The sequence below is a fragment of the Jaculus jaculus genome, chromosome 1, assembly GCF_020740685.1.
Source record: "Jaculus jaculus isolate mJacJac1 chromosome 1, mJacJac1.mat.Y.cur, whole genome shotgun sequence".
In the NCBI taxonomy this organism is placed as follows: domain Eukaryota; kingdom Metazoa; phylum Chordata; class Mammalia; order Rodentia; family Dipodidae; genus Jaculus; species Jaculus jaculus.
Window position 1 is genome coordinate 153,750,437 of NC_059102.1, and position 19,882 is coordinate 153,770,318.

Below are 19,882 nucleotides of genomic sequence, written 5' to 3' on the forward strand. Positions count from 1 at the left end.
AGCAACAGCACGCGGCACCCCCTCCCCCGTCTGCCACAATGGTACTTCCCGGCAATACGGCGTCCGAGCGCAGCCGAAAGGTGTGCGGCGGCGGCGGTTCGCGTTTCTCGTGTGCGTTTGACTGACAGCGGTGCTGGGAGCGGCGTCGAGCAAGGCGGCGCGCGCAGGTACGGCGCAGGGAGGGCTGGGGTCTTGTAGGTTCGCGCTCTCCCCACGCGAGCCCGAAAGCGCGAAGCCAGCTGGGACGCGCGGCAACAAGTGGTGGCGGAGGGCTCGGGGTGCCCGAGAGCGCGCGGACCAGACGGGGTTTCCCGCCGCCCGCCCAGTCTGTCCTTCACGACTGGAGTCCCTGAGACAGTAACCTGGGGGGGGGGGGTGTCCCGAACGCGGAGTTTAGGTCGTTCCCTCCCTCCCGGCGCTGCAGGACCGTCCTCTGTAGTGTGATGGGGGCCCGACGGCAGCCTCCGGCGCGCAGCGGTCCACCCCTTCCCGGGAAAGGGGGCCGGGAGAGGCGCGGAGTTGGCTAACTCCTGGCAAGGTGGACGCTGGACAGCCACAAGCGGGGGGCGGTCGGGGGGGAGAAGGGCAGGGTGCTGGTCCCGGAGGGCGTCGTGGAGGAAGCATTCTATGATTCGAACTTTGAACATGCGACACCGCCTACGCTTGGCTCTGGCTTGGAGGCAATGCCTGTGGCATCGCTGGAAGCAAATCTGTCTCACCTGGGGGATGAACTGAGAACTTCTGGGACTGTACCCGGGGTGGTGGTGGTAGTGTATCGTGAATGGCATGATTGAGTTTGGCTCCAGCACCTACTTGCTGGGCGGTGTCGGCGCGAGGGGAGGGGCCTTGGGAGGGACGGGGCAGCCTGCAGTGAGATGCTCGGGGTTGGACTTCATGGAGCAATGGGAGATTGGGAGTCTGGGCAGGTTTGCTGGCCTGGGGGACCTAACTGGAATGAAACTTGGGGTTCCAGGCGCCCCTTAGGGTAAATGCTGGGTTTTGGTCTGCGTGGTAGGGGAGGTGCTTGAAGGGTCTCCTGATGAGTGGGGCTGTTCAGGGAGGTGGTTGTGCCTCTGCTGTCACCCTGGACAGCCTCCCCAGCAGCACTTGCCATCCCCCATGGAGCCACGTGCAGAGCCACGAGCCAGGACACTTCCCCTCCCTGACCCCTCCCCCAGGCTGAGTGGACCAACATCCTGCCCTGGCTAGAGGGGCAGCAGGGGACCGGAGTCACCGTGGCTTGGCGTCCGATCCAGGCTCAGCTGCAGAGACTGCCGGTGGTCAGAGGTGAGAGAGTCAAGGTAGTGAGGTGGGTATGGTCTGCAGGGTGGGCCCTAGGGAAAGGGGGGGCGCAAAGGCTTTCCTGGAGGAGGGGCTCTGGACCGTCCTGCCTTCCTGCTCCTGCGGGAGGACTTGTTTACTTAGGGAGAGTTGGGGAGTGAAGCCTGTGCCAAGTTAACATTCCTGGAATTCCGTGTGTGTGTGTGTGTGTGTGTGTGTGTGTGTGAAAGAGAGAGAGAGAGAGAGAGAGAGAGGGGAAGAAAGAGAAAGAGAGAAAGATCCCTTAGCTTTCCAAGTGCTTTTTGGGGGTGGTGCCATCCTCTTCTCCCTAGTCCCTTCAGCTCCCTGTCTAGGAAGGAAAGGCCAGGGCCCCAGAATGGCAGGTCTCCCCTTTTCACGCTCCACTCCTTGGGCATGCACTTGCTTCTCCCAACCTGGTGCCGTGTGTTAGTTCTGTCCAGAGCCCTGACCAGGCTGGCTCTGAGAACCCTCAGAGGTCAGCCCTGTCCCTACCTTGTTCTAACTGGTGTGGGGCCCCTGTGGAGTTCAGGTGCAGCAGACATAGAGCATTTATGTCTGTCAGCTGGGCTGGTGCTCCCCCAATACACACTGGCCTCTGCGGATGGCTCTGGGGAGCAGGGGCACTGAGGGGACACACAGAGGGAGGGAGATGTACTCACATGCAGGTTGTAACCCACTTGCCACAGTTCCTGTTAGAGGAGGGGTCACTTCAGGGCAGGGAACAAGGGGAAATGCATGACTGAACTTTCAGTTGTCCAGCCCCTCCAGCCCTGGGCGTTGCCCTGGAAATAGCCAGCCATAGGAGGGTGCTGGGCTGGATTCAGCTGACTGTGCTCCCTGGTCTTGAATCACAGCCTTAGTTTCCCCATCTGTAAAGCTCTGATCGGAACAGAAGTCCACTAGAGTGTCCTAAATCCCCTCTCCTTCCCCAACTATAAGGCTGGCCATGAACTATGGCTGGGGGAGGGGCAGGATGGGTACTTCCCTCCAAGAACGCCAGTCTTATGTTCCTTCTGGCTCACCCATATGGGACAGATGCCTGTTCACCCAGAGGATGTACTGCAGTTCACAGAGTGTGAACATACATATTCCATACCTCACCGTGTGCACCTACCCCCAGGTCACAGTGGCTGCATGCACACTAAAGTGTCCCACTAGCCTCCTTGCCCTCAGAGCTCTTGTGAATGGGGGTGTGGCTGAAGTTGAATTGTCCCAAAGGATCGGTTGAGCATACCTGGATTGGGACTCTTGGGACCCACACCTGAGCTATCTCAGCCGCTTGGAGGACAGCCAGCGTGGTTCGGTGGGTTTACTCTGCCCATATCATGAACATTCCCTAGGTCTTGATTCTGTCTCTTTCCCTTCTGCTCCCCCTTGAACTCCAGCAAGGATTTACCTGAGGTATTACCTGAGGCAAGGCAGGAAGTGAGGGAAGGTGCTGAGCATGGGGAGGCCAGAGGGCCCAGAGAAGAGACTGAGGTCCTTTGGTGACATTTTCCTAGGTGAGAGAGCTACACCCTTATTCCTGGCTCTGTCCTTGAAGTGGGTAGGAGGCTGAAGGTGTGTTTCCAGCCTCCAGGGTCTTGGGTTAGGCTCCTTGTGCAGCTCCCCGGTTTCTGTCTCTTGGGTTGTGTCAGCCTATCTGGGCTAGGTCTTTGTGGTGTGCCTGCCCAGGGTAGGGGTCTTGGGCAGGCACTGGGGGCCATTCAGAGGCTGAAGCCACAGCAGAAAGGCGGATATTGCAGCCTGTTTGTGTTGGCACAGCCCTCTCTGCCTCCTCAAGGCAGCCTCAGAGCTGGCTCAGCTTGTATATGGCTAAGATGGGTGGTGCTGCTCTGCTCTCCACCCTGGGCTAGCTGGGCTGTGTGGAGACCCAGGGCTCAGAGCTCCAGGGCCAAGACACACTGCCACCTCACGGAGAGCTCAAAGGAAACTTTGCTTGGCTGGCCACCGCCCGCCCCAGGCAGTTGAGGAAGTCTCTGGTTGAGTGGGACTGGCTAGTTTAGCTAGGTGGGTGCCCATCTCTCGGGGCTTCCCATCTGTACTCATTTACAGAACTGAGGGTGGCCTTGCTTGTCTTGGGGCCCTGGTGGTACATAATCCTCGTGTGCTGAGCACTGTGGAAGGGGCACTGGGCCAGGCTGTTGAGAAAGGCACCCTTCTTTTTTGCCCTGGCCCCTCACCATGCTTTCTCAGCTTGCATATCACACCACTGTAATTCTGGATTTGGTAAAGAAGTGGGCCCGGTCCTCAAGTGACTGCCCTGGAGCCTGTGGTCGACGTCAGACCAGACTGTGCTCATGTAAGTCTAATAGCTAGGGTCTTCTAAGTGGGAGAGGGACACAGGATTCAAGGGACAGCATCTTTGATGCTGGGCTCAGTGCAGAAACCGAACTGGTCTTCCTTTGCTCTCCCTTTGCCCCAAGATATTTGGACATGTCTTGGGGAGCCCTTTGCATCACTTCAGTTTTTTCTGTCCTGGGGGGAAAGAAGTGGGGCTTAGGATGCTGTTTTTTTTTGAAGTAAGGTCTCACTCTAGCCCAGGCTGACTTGGAATTAACTATGTAGTCTCAGAGTGGCCTCAACTCAGGTCTCTGTCTGTGTCCAGGCACATGTGTATGCACATGCCCTTTTACAACATTCCTCCCCCCAGCCTTCAGCATGTGGCTGGCTGAGTCAGGACAGGGAGAAGAATGTCAGGGGTCACTAGGGGTGACCAGGTTAGTGCTCTCTGGGCAGAGCATTCACACCATGGGCTCTCCTGAGCTCTGGATGTGTGTTCCCAGCTCTGTCCCTTTCTTGGGGCCCAGACATCAAAGAACTCTCAGGGGGAATCACAGGACAAGGAGCTATGACCCTGGGTTGAGCAGGCTCTTCCTAATAGACTCCTGCACTCTGAGTGCTCTCCTGTCCCCACACTCAGGGACTGGGGACCCTTGGACACACTGCCTTGGGGGGTTGGACCTGCAGTTCTCCAAAACTTCCTCTGGGAGGCAGCAGAGGGCTGGTGCAGTGAGCCTAATTCCCCATGAGGAGCTAGGAGCAGCAGACCTCGCTGCAACATCAGGGATTCCCACTCAGCGGCAGCCCTTTCCTAGTCTGTCCCTTTGTGAGGGCCCAGATCCATGGTGGGTCAGCTCCCTGGGTGGGCACTCCTTTCCCTACCTCTGCTGCTTCACTTTCAGGGAACTTGAGCAAATCCTTTCCCATGGACTGCAGATTCCAGTTACCACACATGGTGACAGGGGAAAGTCTTGATCACAGCCTGGAAGTGGGGTACAAGGCAGGACACATCTGTGGCTCCCCTCCTGTCTTCTGGGCTGTAGGTCAGCTGAGGGAATCTTGGGGACTTAGCTACAGCTTTTAGTAGGGTTGGGGCTTCAGAGACAGGAGCATGAGGTCCAGCCAGGGTAACTAACATCAGTTTCCCACCCCATCTTCAATTGGGGTATGTGATGGGCTTGTATGTCTGCATGCCTGCAAGGGACCATTGGTCCTTATTTCCGTGTGTGTGTGTGTGTTCGGGAGCAGGTGAGTGCCTTCCGCTTCAGGCTGACCCTTTTGGGGCTGGGGCAAAGTGAATTTTGGGGGCCCCTTGTTCTGAAGTTACAGAGAATTTTCAGGTGGTGCTTGCAGACCCTCAAAACAGATCCTGTGGTTGTATGGCTGCGCTGGAAATTGATCCTGCTACCCACAGCCCTCTAGGAGACAGGACGAAGCCATGGGCTGAGAGGTCCAGTGAGCACTCTGGACCTACATTGGGCTTCCTGAGGCTCTCTGGCATCACTACGGTGCTATTCTGGGTCCTGTACTTTCCTTTTAAGTCAGAAAGCCTCACCAACACCTCGCTCTCCCAGGTACCACGAGCTCCCTTAGGCGCCTACTGCCGGAGCCGCCCCACGTTGCCACCAACTGCAACTGGGTCACCCTTTCATTTGTACGGGGCTTAGCACATCCTTCATGTGGTCGGAAGGTCGCCTACCCGGCCGGTGGCGGACCCGTTACGGGGTGGGTTACAGGAGTTGTTTGAGTCTCATCCCCCTCCCCCGACCCTGCCCCACCCCAACCATCTCCAACACTTCCCATGCCCCCCCCGCAAACATCCTCCTCGCAGACCCCGGGGGGTGGCGAGGGCGAGGGCGGTCCGGGGTCGCAGCGATTGGTTGGTGGGGCGGGGTCCTCGAGGGGCGGGGCCGCGCTGGATTGGCCGGGTCCAGCGGGCTGGCGGGCAGGTGTCTGGCCGCCACCGCCGGGTCCTGCCGAGCTGATCCGCGCCGCGCGCCCGCTGCCACCGCGCGGCCGGGGCGGGAGCTGGGCCGGATCCGGGGCGGGAGCCTGCCGGCGCGGTGGGGATGGACCGTCCCGGGGCAGCGGGCGCTCGGCACTGACGGTAGCCGCAGCGGGCACGCTTGGCGGCGGGGGTCCGGTCCCCCTGGCGCGATGCGCCGTTCGAGCACGGACGAATCCACGTACCGGCGCAGCCCATCGCCGGAGAGCAAGGAGCGGGGCTTTGCGCGCGGCGGCCCCTTCCGGCGCTGCAGCAGTCTGTACGGTCGAGCGGGAGCCGGGGACGCCGCGGATGCAGGCGGCGGCTTCTTCGGCCTGCATGCAAACCCCAGCCCTAAGGCGGCCCAGGCGCGCTATACGTCGCCCAAGGGCAACAAGTACGTGGTCTTCTACCTGGACCTCTCCTTCATCTTCCTCCTAGAGCTGAAGCGCTGCAGCATGGCGCGCGGCTGCCTCCAGGGCGTCAAGTACCTCATGTTCGCCTTCAACCTGCTCTTCTGGGTGAGTGCGGGGCCCGAAGGACATGGGGGGTGTCGCTGCTCCCCCAGCGGCTGCCCGGAGCCCTTTTCTCCTCTCTTCCGTGGAGACCGGGTGTGTGTGCCCCGGACGGGGCGGTCCCGCACATAGCTCCTCTAAAGGGCTTGGGGAGCAAGGACCCATCTCAGCCCTAGTGCGATGAGCGGCTGCCTCCCTCTGTCTCCTCCCCGCCCTCCGCAGCCTGCGTCCTTGCCTCGCCCCCTTCCCGCCCCGCCCCTCTGGGAGTCTGACCCATCAGGCCCTGGTTGCCCAGCTCGTCCTCCAGGCGCCATGGAAAGGGCCAGGCTATGTGCTCTGCCAGAGCACTGAAGGCCCAGAGAGGTGTCCCGGACACTGACCAGGGACTCCCTATGGGCGAAGATGACATTTGGCTCCCCGTCACCCCAACAAAGCCTCTCTAACTTTTGCTGTGGTGCACTTGGGTTGCTCAGACATGAAGGGGCATTCAGGTGGGGCTTGCACTGATGGTGGTAGAGGGTGCCCTCCTGCAGCACGGATGGCGGACAGTTCGCTGCCCCCACCCCACAGTCCAGAGGAGTGGATAGAGGCAGGCGCCACACTTGGAGTAGGCTTGGCTGGGCATGGAGCCTGTGAGGAGGCTGCATTGGGAATGACCCCTGGTTACCCAGGCAGGGTCTGGGGCTTCACTCACTGGCCGGAAGCCTTGAGAAGTGATGCCCAAGGTCATTCCACAGCCCCTCCCCCGTGACTGAGAGTAAAGGTGTGTGTCTGGAGATGCGGGGGGTGACTGTGTGGGTGCAAGGGGGCACCACTGGCATCTTAAACATTGCTGCTCACTTGCATGTGGTCCAGTTCAGGCCAAATGTGCAGAAACCTAGGTCCACCCTCCTGGTCTCCCCCTCTTCAGTCTTGACTTTGAGCAGGGGCTAGGGGTTGCTAGGAGGGACAGCCACCCTGAGCTGCCTGTGGGGAATGATCCAAGGAGGCTAGGTCCACTTGGTGAAGGCTCCTGGGAAGAGTGAGCCCAGGCAGCAGGAGTGAGTATGGGCCTGAGTTTTAAGGGGGTGAATGCTTTTGCCTGGGGGGGGGGGTTTCCAGTGGGCACCAGTGTGGTTAGCGTCAACTGATTGGCAGGGTCGGCATGTCTCAGACATTGTGACAGTAGGTGCAGGTGGCAGCATGACAGGTGGACTAGGCCCAGGAGCTGCCGATGGCAGTATGACAAGTGGGTGAGTGTGACAGTGTGGCCAGACGTGATAGCCACAGGTCACTGTGGTAAGGGACAGGAGGCAGGAGTGTGGGACTGGATGGTACTTGGTCCAAGAAGGCTGAGGAAGCAGGTCTTGCTCCTTCATTCAACTCTCTTCTGACCTGGTCTAGGAGAGTCTTGGTGGGGGTGGGGGTGAGGTGGGGTGGAGGATTCTGTCTTCCCTGAGCCCTACCAGGTCCTCTCATACGTTGTAGACAGCCTCCACCACAGGAATAACGAATCAGGAGCCCCCCTGCCGGCACCCCTTCTAGGCTGGAAAACCCAGTTCCTTGTTATCCTGCTATACCTCCGGTCTTGGAAACTAGAGCCCCTGGTAGAGCCTCAGCACCCTGGTGACCCCTTCTCCCAGCTGTGAGTCTGAGACCTGGGGCCAGAGCACATGGAGCAGGCTGTGAACTGTGCGGCTGTCAGCAGTGACGTCCACCTTGTTCTGGGCTACTGTGTCCTAAGCCTTCTTCTTCTTTTTTAAAATATTTTTTTATTTTTGAGAAGGAGAGAGGGAGGGAGGGAGAATGGGCATACCAGGACCATCAGCCTGCTGTGAGTGAACTTCAGACGCTTGCACCCCCTTGTGCGCATGTGCAACATTGCATGCTTATGACACTGCGTCTTGCTATGTGGGACCTAGAGATTTGAACGTAAGTTCTTAGACTTGGCAGGCAAGCACCTTAACTGCTAAGCCATCCCTCCAGCCCTTTTTAATATATTTTAAAATTATTTATTCATTTATTTGCTAGAGAGATAAAGAGGCAGACAGAGAGAGAATGGGTGTGTCAGGGCCTTCAGCTACTGCAAATGAACTCCAGACACATGCGCCACCTTGTGCATCTGGCTTATATGGGTCTTGGGGAATTGAACCTGGGTCCTTTGGCTTTGCAGGCAAGTACCTTAACTGCTAAGCCATCCCTTCAGCCCCTAAGCCCCATTCTTGCTGGTGGTGAACTATGGGTGGGAGGGACAGGGGCCAGAGCACTCCTTGTTGAGACCCTGATTCCTTTGCTGTCTGGTGGTGCCAGGCTCCTGTAAGGGTTGGCTTTTGTCCCTGTTCTATTTCCCACTCCCAGTGTGAGACCACCAGATAGACCCCCCAAACACACACACCATGTCTCAACTGGAGAAAATCAGTCAGCTACAGTCAGAGAGCCACCGACCCCTAGACTTGTGCTGGGACCTGAGGGACCCCTTCAGCAAACAGACTTTTGCTGGGCAATAATGCTCAGTTCTGCTGAGCAGCCTTTGAGATGTGCACAGGGTGGTGACAGGTTAGGGCTGGGGGTGTCTCCTGGAAGAGGACTGTGAACAAGTTGGGGTAACTAGATGGTATTGGGTGCTGGCCAGTGGTAGTGAAGGAATGGGGATTGTGCAGCCCAAGGGGGTCAGGCCTCCAAGGCTAGTTGTCACTTGGGCTTCTGCCAACAAAGCTCTTCCAGTAATGGAAGTTCAGGTCCCTAGAGGTAGAGGGGCGTCAGTGAAGCTCTTCCTGCCTCCGCCTTCTCTCTACCTCTGGGCTCAGGGCAGCGACTCTGGTCTCGGGTGCAGTCTGAGTGATGCTGAACCCTTCAGCAAGGGACTGTAGCCAGTTACTAGCCACACAAGGGTTGGCCAGCTCCTCTCACACATAACATTTTTATTTTTATTTATTTATTTTTTTGGTGTTCCAAGGTAGGGTCTTGCTCTAGCCCAGGCTGACCTGGAATTCAGTCTGTAGTCTCAGGGTGGCCTCGAAGGTCTCCCTCTGTCTCCCAAGTGCTGGGATTAAAGGCCTGCACCACCACATCCTCCTTTCACAAATAGACTGGACAAGCAGAGGCTCCTCCTCTGATGCTGTCAGGCAGCTGTCCCTCTCCACTCTTTCCAAGACCAGCACAGGGCTTAGCGGAAGCCTCCATGTGAGGGTGGCCAGGGTAGGAAATGCAGGCATTCCTGGCAGCTCATTTTCTGCTATCCATACACTACGGGACCTGGGCAAGACCTGCCTTGTTGGGGGCTTCAGTTTCTCCATGTGAATACGCCGGGGTCTGCAGGGTGATCCATGAACTGTGTGGGCCAGGGCTCCTCAGCTCCTGACCAAGTGAGCAGAGGCTCCAGGCCGGAGGAGGTGCAGGATCTTTCTCTACCTGGCTGTCACCGTGGCAGCCTTAGCACCTGCTTTGTGCTGTCCCAAAAGATCCTACCAGGCTCAGGGACTTGCTCTAACATTGGGAGCAAGTTGCATGGCAAAGGCCTTGCTGGGCCTCCCCATTTTTTTTTTTTTGCCACTGAAGAGCTGAGACATGGTCTGATGGACATTGGCCCCTGGACAGGGCACCCTGAGCCTGGTGGATGAAAACACTGGGAAATGGCAAAATCTCTGTGTCCACCTCCCAGGCAGGCCCAAGACACTAAAGGACAGGGAGTCCTCCGCTCCGTGTAACAGCTGATGTGTGGTCGGAATAGCCTTACAGTGCCTCACACAGAAAGCCACAGTCCTGTGTGCTCTTTAGGAATGTTGGTGGCTACCCCAGTAGTTTGAGGTTGGGGGGAGCTTGTCTTATTATGTGCTCCAGGAAGCTGTGGTTCTATCTTGAATGGGAAGAAGTTAATTATATTCCATTTAAAAAATTACTTATTTGCTGGTAGGAGGATTGCCGTGAGTTTGAGGCCACCCTGAGACTACATAGTGAATTCTAGGTCCGTCTGGTCTAGAGCAAGACCCTACCTTGGGGAAAAAAAAAAAAAAAAAAAGCAGAGAGAATGAACGGGCATGCCAGGGCATAGTGCCACTGGAAACGAACTCCAGATGCATGCACTAATTTGTGCATCTGGCTTTACATGAGTACAAGGAACTGAACCCGGGCTGTTAGGCTTTGCAGGCGAGCACTGAGCCATTTCCCCAGGCTTACATTCCATTTTAAGTCCACAAATTCATTCCACCCAGGAAAGCAACATCCAAGCCAAGACAGGAAGGTTTTTGCCAAGCTGGAAGGAAGAGGGGCTTCTGGACGCAGCCTTGGCCCCCGTGGGGACCCGGCCCTCCACCTCATTCCAAGGGCATGGCTAGCTGCCCATCCATCTGCCATTCTGAGCTGTGTGGCTAGAGGGGACGTGGGTGAAAGGCCTGCCAGAACCAGCATGGGCCTGTGGGGGCACACTGGGTGGGTGCCCAACACCATGCGGCACTTAGCCTGAGGCTGACCCAAAACTACAAAGGGGAAGAAGCGGGAGGCTAAAGTGCCTGCTATGCCCAAGGCTGCGTGGTACCTGGGTGATAGTGCGGAAGCCTCTGAAGGCGCTGTCACGGGTCTCCCACGGTACAGCGGGGCCGCTCACAGCTCAAGGTCAGTGTGAGCAGTGACTGAGGTGGGCTGTGCCTAGGACCAGGTGTGCTGCAGAGAGATCAGTCAGCGGAAGGCTAAGCTAGGGGTTGGGCGCAGCGGCAAGCCCCGCTCCTGGATGGTGCCCCCAGCAGCTCTTCAGGCTGCTGTGGGGCGTGAGCTCTGTCTCCCAGCTGGGTGCGGCTGCGCTGCACCTGGAGGAAGCCGGTAGTGGGAGGTGGGTTTTGGAGCTGTTTTGGGAGCTGGGGCTCAGGTCCTGGAGCAACTTTGTGGGATTGAGGCCCCAGTTCCCCCTGTTAGATCGGGGAGAGACATGGTCCTTCAGGCCCCTGAAGCTCACCCCCTGAGTCCTGCCTTTCTTGTTTTCTGAGTCTAATGGGCCCATTTTCTCCTGCATTTTCAAGCTGTAATTTTCCTGCCAAAATGTTTAAAAAGCTGCATGCACAGAGACATTCTCAAAATTATAGGTATGGTAGGAACAGTAATCTTACCACATGCTACATTTCATTAGTGCATCCACGCATGTGGTGGTTGCTGAGCCTGTAAGAGCGGTGGCCCTGTGGGATGATGACCCACGTGTGAACATGCATGTGATCCACATGCATGGCGAGTGAGGAGCATCTGTGGCATGGGCTTGGGTCCTCCGTGTGACAGTGTGGGTGTCAGACTGTCTGGGTGGTAGCGAGTGGCTGTCTTGTTCTGCTTATCTCTGGTTGAAGGGGAGAATGTCTTGTGGTGTTAATGAAGGAAATTAGTTATGATCTGGGCTGGGGGTGTGGGGCTCCTTCCCACCCAGGCCTGTCTTGGGCCCTGTTTTCTGACCTGATGGAATGCAGTATCTGTCCCCCCCCCCACCTCAGGGTGCCAGCTGCTTTGCACATCAGTGTCCTCTCCGTAACCTTCTGGGTCCCCGTGGGGCCAGGGGCGCTGTAACAGCTCACTTTCCTGCTGATGTGAGCTGTCTGCTGTCCTTGGAAGGCGGGTGGTGCAGGCAGCTTGGCTCTTAAGTGACATTTTCCCTGTTGCGCCAGTACCTATTCTTTGCTTAGTGACCTGCTGCTGCTGTACATGTGAGTGTAGAGCTCGATGGGACCTTCCCAGATGTGACTTGCTGAGGGTTGTGGCTGCTCTGAGCCTGAGGTTAGCTGTGGTTTTCCTGTTGCTTCTCTGTACTTCATGACAGGCATACCCTCTCTACCCCAGACCCCGATCATTACCCAGTCTGATGATAGCAGTTGGGCAGGGCATTATCTGCAGAACTGTGTGAGTGCCTTGTGGGCCCTTCCACTGGGTCCTGGAAGACCCCATGATGCCTGGGAAGAGCCCAGGGGTAGGTGGGGACCCTGCCAGCCATAGCCCTGGAGCAGACTCCCAGCTCCAGTAGTTTCATATGTTCATGGTGTAATACTGCACCCCAGGGTCAGGATTCAGTGAGCATCACTTGTACTCCCTATTAGCGCCCCTCTCCCCCTAGTTTGAGCCCGAGTGCCCTCAGCTGTCTGACCTGGGCAGCACCATGGGCAGCACTCCCTTTAGCCACTGGTGGGAAGGCGTCGTAAACAGAGCATCTCTGTAGAGTGCTTCACCCCCAGCCCACCCTGGGGCTGTGAGGACAGACTCTATAGCTAAGCACATCACCTTCATCAGTGCCATCCTGGCACACACCTCAGGAGGGTCCCCCAAGCCTTCTCCAGAATCCAGGGCCCCCTATCTGATCAGCCTCCCTGACTGCTGTCAGCTCTCCAGCAGTCTCTAGGAGCTACTCAGAATCCAGGAGCTGGGGAAGGTCACCTCATGGCAGGGACCTAGCGTTCAGGACCAACACTTCTCTTGCACCCACTTTCCCCTGTGACAGGCAGGGACCTACAGTCCCTGTCCTGCCCTGAGAAGGATCCTAGCAAACAAAGGGGTGAGGTCTGTGGGCTCAGAGCTCCCCAAGCCCATGGCATGTAGGATACACTTTGTTCTTAATGTCAGATGGGGTCTTGGTTTTGAGTAGGGCAGGGCAGATGGGTGGGAGTCAGGGGCGCTCAGTAGGGTCTGGGGAGGCTTTCCTATTCTGTACAGCTTGGCCCTGATGGGCTGAGATGGCAGCGAGGGTGTGGGTGCACACCCTGTGGGAACCTGGGGCTGGGAGTTTTACCCTCCACCTCACTCAACATCCTGACAGCCTGGGCTGTGTAGCTCCCAGCAGTCTACAGGAATGGAATGTGGCCACCATTCCCTGCCACCACCCATAACCTGGGCCCAATGGTCAGGGGAGGGGCCTGGCTACAAGTGGGAATGGGAAGCATGCCTCCTCCGCACCCTCCCCCCTCCTCCCTCAGCCCCTGGGACAGAGGTCTTGAGCCCACTGGGCCAGAGTCAGTCCTGGGGTCCTTACGTGATCCAAACTCCAGGTCTGGTTTACAGGTAGAGGGTGTGAGGATTGCAACCAACCCCGTTGGTCACCTCAAACTGACTGCCTCCCACTGGTGGTATGGTGCCAGCCAGGTGACTCTAGCATTCTGGGTGTTGGCATATGGTTGGCTGACATGCTGAGGAACCTTATGACTCTATTATCTTTCCAGACTCAGTTTCTCTGGCCATAGGCTCAGCAGGCTTTTGTAGCAGGAGAGGTCACAGTGGCCCTGAGTGGATGCTGTGTCCCTTTAGAATATTCTGCATGCCCCCTGAGGTCTGGGACATGTGTATGGGGGCCCCACTTTTATGTCTTGTCCAATCCTGATAGGGCTGCCAGATCTTTCTGTAGAGCACACCAGCTTCTGGTGCCTCCCTGCCTTCTGCCTGGTTCTGGAACTCATCCCTCCTTTTCCTCTCAAAATGACCCAGTGTCCAAGACCTCAGGTGAGAGTGCTGTTGCATCACCTCCCCAGCCAGCGCTGTGCTCTGAAACCGGATGTCCCTGCCACGCTAGCCTTCTCTGGAGTCTGCCTCCATGCCTTCTTTCCCACGTGCTCTTATTTTGATTGATTTTTAATAAAAATAAGCAGTTGAGGCTGGAGAGATGGCTCAGGAGTTAAAGGTGCTTGTTTGCAAAGTCTGATTACCCAGGTTCGATTCCTCTGTACCCACTAAAACCAGATGCACAGAGGTGTGTGCATCTGAAGTTCATTTGCAGTGGCAGGATGCCATAGCACACCCATCCATTTGTCTTCTCTCTCTCAAATAATAATAAAAAAAATTTTTTTTTTGAGGTAGGGTTTCACTCTAGCTCAGGATGATCTGGAAATCACTCTGTAGTCTCAGGGTGGCCTTGAACTCAAGGGGATCCTCCTACCTCTGCCTCCCGAGTGCTGAGATTAAAGGCATGCACTACCATGCCCAGCAAGAAAAAAAAAATTTAAAGAAATCAGTGATGAAACTCAAGGAGCTTCAGACAAGTGGGGAGCAGGAAGGGCAACAGCAGATGCTCAGTAGTTGTGAGACCCTCTTGATGGCTCCACAGAACTGAGAGACAACATAACTTAGTTATGTAGGGTCATGGCTTCCCTGTTCAGGGTGATGGGCAGCCTGACTCCACAGGTCCAGGGCAAGGTGGCCACACAGGCTGGGTCTGGAATCCTAGGACCACTTGCCAAGAAGCCTGTCTTGAGAGCACTAGGTGCCTCTGAGGCAGGCTGAGCAGAGCATGGGGCTGACTGGAAAGTCAGCATGGGGAGGTGCAGGGTGTGAGGGTCATAGAAGAACCCGGTCCCTTTGGCTTTAGGTACAGGGCAGCGTGGGTGCTTTCTGAAGAGTCTGGGGTGGGCAGGCATCCTATCACTCGGTAGGGAGCAGGGTGTGAGGAAGGGTGCCCTGCCACAGGGGATTCAGCAGGGGGTTCCCCAGGCTGACAACGTTGGCCTGGGCTTGTGAGTAGGGCCTGGTCATCTTACCCTGTCCTTTCCCTTCCAGTTGGGAGGCTGTGGCGTCCTGGGTGTTGGCATTTGGTTGGCTGCCACACAGGGGAACTTCGCCACCCTGTCGTCCTCCTTCCCGTCCTTGTCAGCCGCTAACTTACTCATCGTCACCGGCACCTTCATCATGGCCATCGGCTTCGTGGGCTGTATCGGGGCCCTCAAGGAGAACAAGTGCCTGCTGCTCACCGTGAGTTCTCTGAGCCTCACTCATCCCCTGTGTTACTGAGCTCCCCAAGAGCACCATTTCCCCCTAACCCAACCCCCAGGGAACCATGATGGGATGGTCAGGGTGCAGGAGCCCTGGGGTCTGTGTAGCCCTGAGGCTCTGAAGTTACCGGGTCAGGTGTGGTTGTCAAGAGTTTAGGAACTGGGTTGCTCAAGAGAATGCTATAGTTGAGCCTCGTGGCTGAGCATGGTCATGAGTTCTAAACCAGCCTGGGCCAGGTAAAGCCAGATGCACATAGTGGCATATGAATCTAGCATTCATTTGTAGTGGCAGGAGGCCCTGGCATGCTCATTCTTTCCCTCTGCTTGTAAATAAATAATTTTTTTAAAAAGTTTGGCGCTGGGCGTGGTGGTGCGCGCCTATAATCCTAGCACTCGGAAGGCAGAGGTAGGGGGATCACCATGAGTTCGAGGCCACCCTGAGACTACATAGTGAATTTCAGGTCAGCCTGGGCGAGTGAGACCCTACCTCAAAAAAAAAAAAAAAAAAAAAAAAAGGAAAAAATAGTTTGAGGATACAGGGATAGAAGAATGCTTGCCTAATAATCATAAAGCCCTGTTTGGTTCCTAGCACCAAAACAAAACGAAACTACACCTGAAGCTTGTTGGGCCACCCTGAGCTGGACCCTTGAACTCGGGCATACTCTTGTACATACGTGTGGCCTTCCTGGGCTGTTGTGATTCATCTCTGCCCTTCCCTGTGGTAGCCCCCCCACCTCCTAATGCCGAGCCTGCCTCTCAGCCTGCTGTACCCTCTACGGAGGCCTCATGCTGCTCAGCTTGGCTATGGGAATGCATTTGTTTCCAGCCTCTGCAGTTTGGAAACTTAATCACAGATCATTAGAAAGGAAAAGGATTCCTGGAGGCGGCCAGTAATATGCCTGGCAGAGCCCTTGGGCAAGCAGTGTGGCAGGTGGACTAAAATCCCAAGTCAGGAGGCTTTGAATGGTTTCTTTGGCTGGGTCTCTCCCACCTGTGGTGCCATCTTGTTCAGGTTGCCAGGCTCTTACAGAGCCAAACTGTTCCCTGTGCACCTTGGACAGGATAGAATGCTCCCAGGCCTCGGATGGTGATGTTTGGGATCCATTTTAAAGGTCCCCCAAGTGGAGGGCTGGGGATAGCACTCCCTGATTGAACACTCTCCTACTGTGTGCCAGGCCTTGGGGTCAATCCCCAGTACTACAAAGCCGTGGTGGAAAATGAAATTGGTAGGCCAGGAGCATGGGGAACTGAGCTTGTACTCACTCAGACTAGCCAGGGGGATGGAGTAGGGCCCACGTGGGAGGTGGCTTGGGGGTCTCCTGGAACATGTTGCTGGGCTGTGGCCCCAGCTGAGGCCTATGCTCCCTACAGTTCTTCGTGCTGCTGCTGCTTGTGTTCCTGATGGAGGCCACCATCGCCGTGCTCTTCTTTGCTTACAGCGACAAGGTATGCTGCTGCAGGTAGATGGCGGCCACACTTGCAGACAGGAACAGCAGTCTGGCCTATGCCCAGCTATTAATGACCTGGGGAGCAGTACCTGTGTAGTGGCTCTGGTTATGTGAGTGACATGACACCACCTCCTCCAGAAAGTGCTTGGTCAGGTCACCCAGGGCCCTCCTGAGTGCAAGTTGTTGAATGTATTGTCCTGCTCCCAGCCCACATTCTGTGTTCCTGTGTCCCCAGCTTTTCCATGGGACAGTCTCTCTCTGGAGCACTTCTTGATCTTGGTCTACAGGAGTCACCTTCCTCAGGGCCCTTGATCCTTCCTTCTAGCCCTAGAGATAGAGCTCTGGAGTGTCCAGGCCTTTAGGCTCAGGACAAACTCTCCTGCTTGTGTTAGCAAGTAGACTGCATGACTGTTCATCTGTGGTCTGCACTTCAGGACCCCCACAGCCTTCCCCAAGCTCATCAGGAGCAGCCTAGGGTGATGAGAGAGCAAAGGTGGGGTCCTTGAGGCTTCTAGAATGAGCCCAGGGCTGTCCTTGGTGTGATGAGGTGGTAGGAGAGAGAGTAACCCCATAAGGGGCTTGGGTGGGATGAGGGGGACAGTACCCAAGGATACACATTGGTGACCCATTTACTCCTCTGCACCCCCAGATTGACAGGTACGCCCAGCAAGACCTGAAGAAAGGCCTGCATCTGTATGGCACAGAGGGCAATGTGGGCCTCACCAATGCCTGGAGCATCATTCAGACAGATGTGAGGCTGGGTGTGAGCAGCTTGCCTGCTAGGGTGGGGCAGGCTACAGGGTGCTGGGGCTGTGGCTGCTTGCTCTGCCTCCCACCCAGCCCTTTCCCTCCCCACAGTTCCGCTGCTGTGGAGTCTCCAACTACACAGACTGGTTTGAAGTATACAATGCCACTCGTGTGCCAGACTCCTGCTGCCTGGAGTTCAGTGATAGCTGTGGGCTGCATGCACCTGGCACCTGGTGGAAGGCAGTAAGAACAAGCCCTAGTCTTTGGGGCCTGTAGGGTGGGGCCCAGCGGGGAGGCCCCAGCTTACTTCTGCTCTCCTGCAGCCCTGCTATGAGACGGTGAAGGCCTGGCTCCAGGAGAACCTGCTGGCCGTGGGCATCTTTGGACTGTGCACTGCACTGGTACAGGTGTGCAGGGCAGGGCCCAGGGCTCCGGGCCTCTAGCAGACAGCAGCAAAGGCCATGATCTGGGTGGGAGAGGTGGCAATGTAGATCCTAAGAAGCAGGCATCTTGGTCAGAGACAGTCTCTAGGGAAGGTGACCTTAGGCATCTTAAGGACAGATGCTCCTCAGTGTTTCTGCAGCTCCTGGCTCAGTGGCACAGGTCTACCCGGGCAGAATGAAGGTGTTTCTCTAGGTCCCCCCTCCCAGGTTCATAGCCCCCTGTGTAAGTCCTGAGCGTCAGCACTGCAGATCTCCAGGTCAAGCACGTGAGACCACAAGGGCAGCCCCACTACACCCGCGGTGCACTAAGTTGACCATAGGTAGGACAGCGGGCCAGGTGGGGAGAGGGGATATGATCTAAGGCAGAGAATACAGCCTGCCTGCTTTGGGAGGTCCATAGGAGGCACTGCTACTTGGGAACAACTGTGGGGGTGGGATAGTACCAGGCCACTCCAGAAACCCAGGCTGGGCAGGGCCAGGACACTGAAGCCCTGGCTGAGCAGCTCTAGCCAGCCCTCTGTCTCCACAGATTCTAGGACTGACCTTCGCCATGACCATGTACTGCCAGGTGGTAAAGGCGGACACCTACTGTGCATAGGTCTCACCAACCATGCTTCTCTGCCAAAGGACCCCACCCTCAAGAAGCTGACCATACCCCAACCTGCCTTCACTGCAGGACTTGGTGCTCTGCTGGACACAGGAGAGGAGCTGGTGCCCGAAGCCCCCCTCCCCCCATCCACCTCCTGCCCCTGGAAGGCTTCAGCTTAGGTGGTTGCACTCTCCAGACTGTGGGGCCAAGGGTGGAGGGGACTTTGATGCTTTTTATATTCATGTACCCACCAGTGTTCACATGCGGTGGGGGAAGAGGGTAGGTCTAGCCTGCTTAAGGGCCCCACCGGTCCTGGCACTCCACATGGAGCCAGGCTCTATCACCCACATTCCATGGCTGGACTGTGGCTCCAGGTCCATCTTAATAAAGTGCATCAGCCACACCTGTCTCTCCCTGGGTGTGAACAGGTTGGACAACCACAGCTTTTGAGAAGTTCTATTCATTAGCCCGAGGCTGGGGGCTATCACTACCTGCTGAGGGCCAGAGGAGGGATGGTCTCCCTCCAGATCCTCATGAGGACAGGTAGGTTCTTTCCCTTCCAGCTCCATCCTAGGAACTTTGCCCTTATATTAGTTTGAATGAACATCACAAATTGAGGGGGCTTAGGAGAAGCAAAACCTTCATCCTGAGTCACAGAACTAGAACTACATTGCATCAGACCACCTCAGAAGGCCTGAATGGGGACCTCTGCACACAGGGATGATAGTCTGGGGGCTCAGATTGGGGTGAGCATCTCCCAGGACCTTCAATAGCGAAGGGGTACCTGATCCCCAAAACTACCCACAACCTCAATTCCCAGCCCCTCTATCCTGCTGTCTATTACTTGGGGGCACAGATCTCACCAGGGGTCATCCTGTGTGGACATCCACACCTGACTTTACCATGCAGACCACAGCCAGCGAACATCAGCTTGTCCCGACCACCTGCTGGGCCAGTGCAGCCCCTCCCACTCTGTGACTCTGGAGCTGAGTTCTGTGCCTCCCTCCCTGGAATCAACAGCTCCTCACAAGCTGCTGTCAGCAAGCCACACCGAATGCAAGTAACAAAATGGGCTGGAGAGATGGCTTAGCGGTTAAGGTGCTTGCCTGCAAAGCCTAAGGACCCAAGTTCCATTTCCCAGAACCCACGTAAGCCAGATGTACAAGGTGATGCATGCATTTAGAATTCATTTGCATCATCTGGTGACCGGGGTGTACCCATTCTCTTTATCTCTCTCTAAAATAAATAAAAAATACTTTTTAAAAGATCTTTTTAGGGCTGAAGAGATGGCTTAGCGGTTAAGGCATTTGCCTGCGAAGCCTCAAGACCCATGTTTGACTCTCCAGATAACCACATAAGCCACACTCACAAAGGTGAGGCAAGCACAAGGTTGCACATGCCCACTAGGTGGCACAATCGTCTGGAGTTTAATTTCAGTGGCTGTCCTGGTGTGCCAGTTTTCTCTAAAAAAAGATCTTTTAAAACAGAACCAAAAAACCCTGCAAGGTGGGAGCTGGGTTCAGAGTGCAGCAGGGTGCTGAGCCCCTTCTCTGTCCCTGGCTTTGCCCTTCTGAGCTTCCCCCAGGTCTGGTGCAGAAACCTATCTGCTGTCATTCACAAGCTGAGTAGCTCCCATGCATGGCACTTGGCAAGTACCTGACTATATCCACTGAGTCCTAAAAACACAGGCCCCATCCTGCTTTGACATCCACTGATGGTCTTCCTCCCATCTGTCAGCTCTTGGACAGCATCTCCACAAGCAGAACCTGAAGTTGGGGTACAGCTCACTGGTGGAATCCTTGGTTGGATTAGAGAAAGTACTACTCTGAGACTGACCACTGAGAAGGGGTAGAGGCTGAGTGACAGGGAATAAGG

The 19,882-nt window shown here is 56.2% G+C and overlaps 1 protein-coding gene across 6 annotated transcripts; it reads left to right on the forward strand.

Annotated features, from left to right (window-relative positions):
- Positions 1–56: 56 nt before the first annotated feature.
- Tspan4 (tetraspanin 4) lies at positions 57–18,449 on the forward strand. 6 transcript variants are annotated; one of them, XM_045130496.1, is made up of 9 exons: positions 57–167; positions 1,179–1,309; positions 6,011–6,090; positions 14,569–14,760; positions 16,152–16,226; positions 16,878–16,979; positions 17,087–17,218; positions 17,299–17,382; positions 17,948–18,449. In XM_045130496.1, exons 3-9 carry the CDS (start codon positions 6,028–6,030, stop codon positions 18,014–18,016), a joined length of 717 nt encoding a protein of 238 aa, XP_044986431.1. In that variant the 5' UTR covers positions 57–167; positions 1,179–1,309; positions 6,011–6,027; the 3' UTR covers positions 18,017–18,449. The 6 variants fall into 6 exon arrangements, with proteins under 6 accessions (XP_044986431.1, XP_044986438.1, XP_004654242.2 ...); XM_045130503.1 differs by having other exon boundaries at positions 1,179–1,301; XM_004654185.2 differs by having other exon boundaries at positions 1,179–1,287.
- Positions 18,450–19,882: the final 1,433 nt, after the last annotated feature.